This window comes from Neomonachus schauinslandi, chromosome 10 (assembly GCF_002201575.2).
Source record: "Neomonachus schauinslandi chromosome 10, ASM220157v2, whole genome shotgun sequence".
Classification (NCBI taxonomy): Eukaryota; Metazoa; Chordata; class Mammalia; order Carnivora; family Phocidae; genus Neomonachus; species Neomonachus schauinslandi.
This window is the reverse complement of record NC_058412.1, coordinates 31096898-31104956: the sequence shown is the minus strand read 5'-3', so window position 1 is coordinate 31104956 and position 8059 is coordinate 31096898. Positions and strand designations below refer to the sequence as shown.

The window sequence follows — 8059 nt, the reverse complement described above, 5'->3', positions numbered from 1 at the left end:
CCTTAAGGGATGTTAGGTATTGCCTTAGGGTTTTTGGAAGACATATGGCAAGACAGAACTGGCCCCTAACATCGTGTGTATTAGCCTAAGAACACTGGGATGAATTCATAAGGTAAGTGCCTAGGAAGCATAAAACTCACATCCATGTTACATGCTCAATATTATATTAGGGGGAATGACTTCAAGTTGGAAGTTTTTGTTCTTACAAACATTTATTTTCTTCCAAATTTACTGTGTTTCTGTAATGCTGTGAAAAGTCTTCACTTCCCTTTTCCCAAGTGTTGAGGTTCAAAAAGCCAGCTCTCAACTATAGACTAATCTTCATCTCTTCAATGTCTTGTATGTTGGCTTAGTTTCATATGTAAGTATTTATATTAGTTTTCCTCAGGGATTTATACATCAATATATATATATATATATATATTCCTACACAGATATATACAAGCTTTTTATCCTCATCTTACCACTTGACAATACAACTTTAAGTATGTTTTACACAGCTGTTCCTTGGTCAAGGTCATTTGCAAGAGCAAGTCGGTTTCTGAAGAAATCTTGTTTGGTGGGTGAAGGATCCATTGAGGGATTCTCATTAGTTTTTTCCCTGTATTCTGATCCACTGGACCTAAAATCTCAGCACACAGATAAAGTACAGGTTGATTTGGTTTTAATTGTTTTCAGATATTTTATCCAAATTGTTTTGCATTTGTAAAACAGTTGCCTCTTAGATCTGGAATAATTTTTACTTCCCTTCAATTTCATGACTCAGGACACGTGTAACTAAAATTTGCAACGAACATAAAGAGAATATCTTTCTAATGCTTTATGGAGACAATTGTGACAACTGTGTATGTTAGTGTAAGATACTGTGTATAACGTTGTAAAAGGGAAATAAAAGCTCAGAAAATTTAGGAAATCCTATTTTTGATTCAACCAAGTAACTACTCCACAAATTACCAAGGCCCTTAAATTAAAATGGATGGAATTCATTGTTCTCAACCAAGGTTATCTATCAAGGGCCATTACTGAATTTGGGCATTACATTACAAACTCTTGCTTTTGCTTGTTTTCATTTTTAAATGAAAGATTTATTGAAGCCAACCACACATATATGCTACATTTGATAGAATGCAGAAATTAGTACAGTAGTCAGATTGAGGAGATTCTATAATCTCAACCACCACAAAGGAGACCAAGCCCAATCAATAGTCAACAACTCAAATCAGTCCAATTGAGTCCCCAGTCGAGGGTGCATTCTTCCTTTATCTTGGTTAAGCCAGTTGGGTAATCCATTCCAGCTCTGCACCTTCTCCAGTTTGTTCATGTCAGAAGTCCCTGAAGGGAGGAGGCTTTCTGGAAATAACCTCTGATAAGCTAGGCTGGGGCCCTTTGGCTAACTTAAATTCCGAGCTAGAATGGGTAGAACTAGCCCACTGACTAAGAACCAATATCAAAAGACCTCATGCAGGATGTATGGAAGTGATATTAGACATGAAGTTCTTTATCCAAAGCTCCTATACAACTGAACAAGTTCTCCATATGCTGAGGCAGAATCAGGCATCCTTCCACTATCCACAAAAGAAGGATAAGTTCTTTTACTGTCTTTGGTATGCTACGAGTCCTCACAGTTGTTGTTAGATAAGTTAATTGTGACTCTATAATTTACTGAACTAATTGGGCAGAATTCAAACATCCCTTTACATTATTCAAGGAAAGAAGTTGGATCCACACAAAGACTAAAATCTTGATGTCTGGACACCTAATGACTGACTGGATTTTTTTATTATTCACCCCGATACTTGGTACCACAGATGAAGCCAGAGCTGCCCACCATGTTTTCTACTTCCGGTCAGGAAGAAGCACTTTTCCACTACACCCCAGTGCACAGAAGGAAAACTATTCTTTCTCTCAACACCAGTCCATCTGCGTACTCATCAGATAAGATTATATCTTATCTGGTAGGGTGAAAGTCCTATTCCTTTTCAGAAGCCCCCTTGGAACTCTCCCTTGAAACAGCCTCCACATGCCCCACCCTAAAACTCCACGCCTCTTCTCAACTCAGAGTTCCCACCTACCTACAGTTCAAATCATCCCTGATTAGTACAGTTATGCCCAAAATGTTAGGAAGATATATTTTTGACACTTTTATTCTTTCCCCATATCTTCTTCTATCCAGAAGGCTAGGAATGCCTATAGTTTTGGGGGTGGGAAATAAGAAGCAAGATTCGAATCTGGCTGGTGTTTCTTCTGAATGGTTCCCCCATATGGCGGTTTCTCATCAGAAAATCATTAGTCAAAACTTAAAATCTTTACCTCACATTTCCCCTCTTAGCTGCATCTGATCTCTCCAAAACCCAATATGTCATACTTTGATGGTTCCAACATGCAACTGTTTAGTGTTTACCTGGAAATGGGAAAGCTTTGATGTCACCACCAGCCCCAAGGACCACAGAAATCTTCACCAGTTGCGTTCCCATTTCTGAAACAAATGCCAAAATCGCCCTGTCTAGTTTTCAAAGTCCACAAACTCAGCTTAGTATTTTCTTTTTTTAACTGCTCTTCTCACAAACCACTTTCTCGGTGTCTCCAAGTATGTGAATTTCTCTGCATTTCTTGATATTAACTATTAATTAACTAATGACTAACTTGCTAATCCTTTTCAAAATCCAGCATTCTATTGTAGCCATGACTATAAGCTTATTTTTATCCTTTTAAAGATAATTTTAACCGACCTCTTTGCAATGCTTACATAGCATGTGGCCACTTGGACTCTTCCAAATGTGTGGCTATTAGGCTTGGAAGTAATGTGTACCTAAATTACTGGGAAATAACCTGCAGAATCTAGGAGAAGGGGCCAGTATATTTGCTTTTATTCCCTTCATCTATAAAACAGAAATGGCTTTTGAGCTCCTGGGGCCATTTTGGTCAACTGCAGGGCAGATCTGAGCAGACACTAGAGGGACAGGCAGGCTAATGCTTGCTGCATAAGCATACAGTGGCTGCCAGGACATTCTGACACATAGCCATCCAAGTGTTTGATGGAAAGAGAACAAGCTGTTGCTACGTTTCCTTCCACTTAGTCCACAGAGACAAAGAAAATAACAAGCTGGGTAGATCATCCAAGTATAGATCCGCTACAAATAAGCCTTGCAAGTTTATTTGGAGCTGGGGAAAGGAGGAAGGGGAGGAATCCAGTGCCGTGGAACCCTCTCGCCTAAGAAGGGCTGGTTTTCTGATTGGAAAGACTGTCTGCTATGAAAGCTTTAGGAGACCTGCACATGGAAAAGTAAGGGAGCAGGGGAACACCCATCCTGTCGCCCAAATCAGTCAGTCCTGGTAATCAACAGGGTGACAAATGAGCATTCATATACTGTATGTTTGTTGAGTGCTTACTATGTTCTAGGTACTAAACCTTCAGCCAGGTTACCCTTACCTTTGAACTGTAAGCTTCTAATGGGCTACAACTATGTCTTTTACTTCTTTTGTGCTAGACAGAACCTAGTACCCTAAAGACCCTAAGTTAAGGGTCTGACACTCGACACTAAGTTAAGTGATGGATTTCAAATGACCTATTAAGACACATTTGTAATGAGGTTTAAGTCATCTAAAATGTTATGCCTTCAATCATCTCCTTTAATTTTGAAGTAATGTAGGGAAATGAGATGAGAGAGGAGCCCGGAGTGGGTAAGAAACGGGAGAAGGACTTGAGATAGGTTGTGAGGAGGTAAAGAAGAAGGTGGGGTAAATTATCAATTAGTTCTTTAGTAGTCCTGTTTTCTATTATGTGCTCTGTTCCATAGCCGAGGCTGGGCATATACAGAAACAGCTGATAAGACACCAAAGAAGAGGACTCATGGATGTTTGGTTACATGGGGCCCTGTAGAAGTATGCTGTGTGTGTGTGTGTGATTAAGAAAATAGAGAGATTTTGATGTGATTGGTGCAGGGAGGGTGATGATGTAGGAAGGAGACAGTCTAAGGTATATAAGTTATAAAATGTTAAAGAGGAAGAGAATGGGTGAGGAAGCAGAATTAATCAGTTGGAAGCCATATTTTTTTTATTCCACTCCCCCAAATTTGAGGATAAAAAGAGCCTCTATACTCTCTACCCCTAAACTGTCTTACATAATCCTCTTCCTCCATGCCACACCCCAACCAAGAATACTTATTAAACTAAGTGCAAGATTTATATATAAAGATAAAGTAGCATTTGCCTCACACTTCAGAGTAGTCTAGATGTAAGTCTTGAACAGCCTCCATATTCAGCCTTCCAGAATGGGACAGTTTGCCTTACTCCCTACTCAAAGGCAGAGAGATAAGGATTCAGTCCAGCATCAGCCTATCACATTAGCTCTGTTCCTGGCTTCTAAGGATCTTCATTTAGAATTTTTAAAGTCACTTAACATTTTCAAGCTTTAGATATGTAGTCTTTATTCTGATCAATTCTGGGCAGCTTTCAGGGACATGTGACCTGGTATCTACCCAGGACAAATGTGCCTGAGACAGAAATAATCAGAGCATCATCCTTTTCCCCAAACATCTTGGGCATTTGGGGGGATTTTTTTTTTTTTTTAATGATGTCAACTTGATCTCCCTTTTGAATCCTTTTGGGTCTGAGCATTCGGCCCTCCCAGCCTCAGAGGGAAGAGAACCCTTTCTCAGGTTTTCTGTTGCATCTGGCTCCATGCCTAGCTTCATCCCGAAGCAGCACTCTGGGTGTGTGGGGCCACCAGCCAAACAAGCCCCTATGGATACAAAAAGGGTGTCAGTGTAGACAGGAATGAGCCTCCAGAGGGCTGTGGGGGAGGCAGGCAGTGAGCCCCAACTGTGACACAGGTGGTTTTTCTGGCACGAGTCCATTTTGGACCTCTGAGGCCAGGTTGTGGCATGGTTCCAGTACCCAGGATTAACCACTTCTTAAAGTCACAGGGCTTGCTGCCAGCCTGACTCTCGACACATGGGAGGAGAATGAGCTAAATGTCTCTTTCCGGTTCCTCCCTGGACCTGTCCACATGCCTGACTTCAGAGTGCAAGTTCCTATGTAACAGCTGGGACTATGTCATTCACGATTCCTATACAAGTGTCCCACACAGCACATGCAAAGAAGAAAGAAGGCTTCACTACTGAGAAGAATCGTGCGTTCTCAACTGAGTTAAGAGCCGCTGACCTTTCTGTGCTTCTCTGGGACCTTCTTGCCCTTCCTCTCTATCATAGCATAATGGAGCAAATGTCCCACGGTTCTTGCATGAGAACACTCAGGCGAAGCTACTCAGGCTGCTTCTTTATCCTGCACAGAGTCCCAAAGCGCCCACCGCAGCTCCCTGACCCAAGGCAATACGCAAGTATCACCTGGTGGTGCTCACGATCCTACCCCAGATGTTCAAAGCCAGGAAAGCCTGCCAGAGGGAGCAGCTCTGTGGTACCCCCTTTACTTCCATTCATATACTACTTCAGATTTTAAATACAAAGGCGGCAGCAGGGTAGGTGGCAGCATTGTGATTGATGCAGGAGAGACTGATCTATGAGAAAGGATAAGAGGACTAAGGAGACCCATTTAACCCTCTAAGAAGGACCTCCAAAAGGTGCAAGAAGACTAAAAGCAATTAACCAACATGAATTTAGAGAGTCCACAGCTAGTCCTCAGCATTGTGCCAAGGGCTGGGGGCGGGGGGTGGTGGTGGTGGGAGGGCTACAGAAAGATAAAATCAGGTCTTCCACATGGTGAGTCTTTAAAATTATAGGTCCCAACGCCATATTAATTTCTTGTTCCAGGTGTTAAAAAGATGTGATTACTCAGATTGATCTAAAACAAAGCCAAAGTACAGATAAAGCAAATCTCAGCACTACAAAGGACTCAGGTGCTTATCTTGGGCAATTTCCCACTCAGTGCAGGAATCCCTTCCATTAGCATCCCTGACCAGGGTCATCTAGCTTCTACTCAGGAGAACCCACTCCCTCATGAGGCAGCCAGCTCCAGTTCCAGTACCTGCATTTTTAGAAAGTTCTTCCTCTTACCCACCACTCCTAGTTCCGCCCCCTTGATACAGGGAGGCCAAGTCTACTCCCTCCACCTCAAGTAACTGGCAGAGCATTTTCTTACATCGCTCTGAAAAATGGGAATTTGTAAAGGAACCAGCGGTGAATCCATGGCTCACTGTTTTCCCGCAGACCCACTCACTATAAATGGCAGTGGGCAAAAAGTGGCTCTTTGTCTGGGAATACTGTGGTCTAAAAAAAAGATAGGCTGAAGCAGTGCCTATCTTAGGAGTCCTTTAGAAGGATTCAGGAGCCTAAATCCAAGAAAAATCTAATCTATGAACATAAAGAGAGGGATAGGAGTCTTAACTCCTCACCCCCTGCATAAAGGGATCTAGCAACAGACATGTGTCCCTTAGCAAAACTGAAAGAGGACTTTGTGGAGTAGTACTGTGTCTAACTGCAATACTCTTGCTCTCTTCCTCTTCCTCATTCTTCCAGTAACAACAGGCAGGGACCCACACTCACAGATCCTCTAATCTCAGTACCACCCTCCCCATGGGAGAAAAATTAGACAAACCTTCCAAAAAAGTCCTCACTCCAGGCCTGCCCCCTTCCATCGAGACCATTATCTAAATCAGCCAGTAACTTCTACCCTCAAGGAGAAAGTGATGTCCCTCAATTTCCTCACTTATCAGCAACTCTCCAAAGGCAGTTAGAGTGTCTTTAACTTTTCCATCCACTAACTGTTTAAAACTGACTGCAAGAACCTCCTCTCCCAAGAGAAACTAAGTAGCAGGGAAAATCTCTCTAAGGGAGGGGGAGGTGGGGTGTGAGGACCAGTGGAGATAAGAGACAGTAGTCTCCCAGGCAGGCAATGGCTAGACTGGAGAATCCCTCTCAGGTCAAATGCTAAATGCTTAAATCTCTCTTCCCTACATTTCATGCTGGGGTCTGGCCACCATCTCCCAGTCTATAAGACAGTGCTGATAAGTGCTGGCCAAAATGCCTAGTAGGTGATTTCCTACAACAAGGACTTAGAGTCTTAGAAGGACCACAGAAGGGAAATGTCTTGTTTTGGCCTCCTATGGAGTACAGAAACTCCATTAAAGTGATTTTTTTAACTAGGGCCCAAGTCAAATCCATTCCATCATTTCTGCTAAGGAAAACACTAGCAAAAGTCCCAATAAACATGTACTATAAACATATAGTTATCCAGGGTAACTATAGACTCCTACAGGCAAAAACGCTGAGATGCCTTGGAAAACTTTCCACAGGTGGGGAGATTTGGATGGAGCATCCATTACACCCAACTCCAACAGTGGACCCCAGGCCTCCCCGTCTAAAAGGATTTGATTGTCACCAGCTCATTACCCTGGGGACCTCCTCGGCTTACTCTTCTCAGACACATGACTCTGGGAACAAGGAAGTGGAGCTAAAAGAGGCAGAGACAGGGCTGAGTTTGCTTTTACTCTAGGAGATTACAGTGAGAACTCTTCACCTGATGGGATTCGGGATTCGTGGCTACTGGCTGCAGGCACTGAGCTTGAAGCTGTTGTGTGAAACCAGGCTACTTAAACCTTATTACTGTTAAAACCTCCAGACTTAGCCCAAAGGGAAATGAGTTACAATGCTGTCTTGTCTAAGGGCTACTCACTTCTTTTTAAAGAGCTTGCGGAAGGAGCTGCGAAAGCCCCCTTTCTGGTCTTGCCTGGGGTTTTGATCGCTGAAAGATGTTTGTTCGCTTTCTCTTTCTTCCTTTGGACAGAATCTGGTGGTGTCTTCTAAATGCATCTCCTGAAAATACAAAAGAGGGATGTTTATTTACTCTTTCCAAAGTTAACCTTATCCTGACTGGGACAATTTTTTTTAACTTTGTCACTTTCCTCTCCCACCCCACAGACTAACGGTGAGCACCCTATTCCAACTAAAGCAAACCTAGGCTAATTAAGAAATGAGAAGTTGAAAAGAGGATAATCTGCTAAGTGCAGAAGTATTTTGTATGTATCAAGGCAAACAGTCTTAGAGTAGGTTTATGGTATAAAAATAATTAAAGATCAGGACATAAGGGGAGTTAGCGAGTATCT

The 8059-nt window shown here is 42.4% G+C and overlaps 1 protein-coding gene across 2 annotated transcripts in view; it reads right to left on the bottom strand.

Moving 5' to 3' along the window:
- Positions 1 to 492: 492 nt before the first annotated feature.
- ARHGEF33 (Rho guanine nucleotide exchange factor 33) overlaps positions 493 to 8059 on the bottom strand; it is a 47226-nt gene continuing 39659 nt past the window's right edge. Inside the window, exons 15-16 of one of the 2 annotated variants that reach the window (XM_021697642.2) lie at positions 7630 to 7769; positions 493 to 622 (exon numbers count right to left, since the gene is read on the bottom strand). In XM_021697642.2, the coding sequence (XP_021553317.2) occupies positions 493 to 622; positions 7630 to 7769 (270 nt within the window). Of the gene's footprint in view, positions 623 to 2401; positions 2477 to 7629; positions 7770 to 8059 lie in introns of those variants that run through there. The other variant, XM_044918845.1, reaches the window with a different exon arrangement.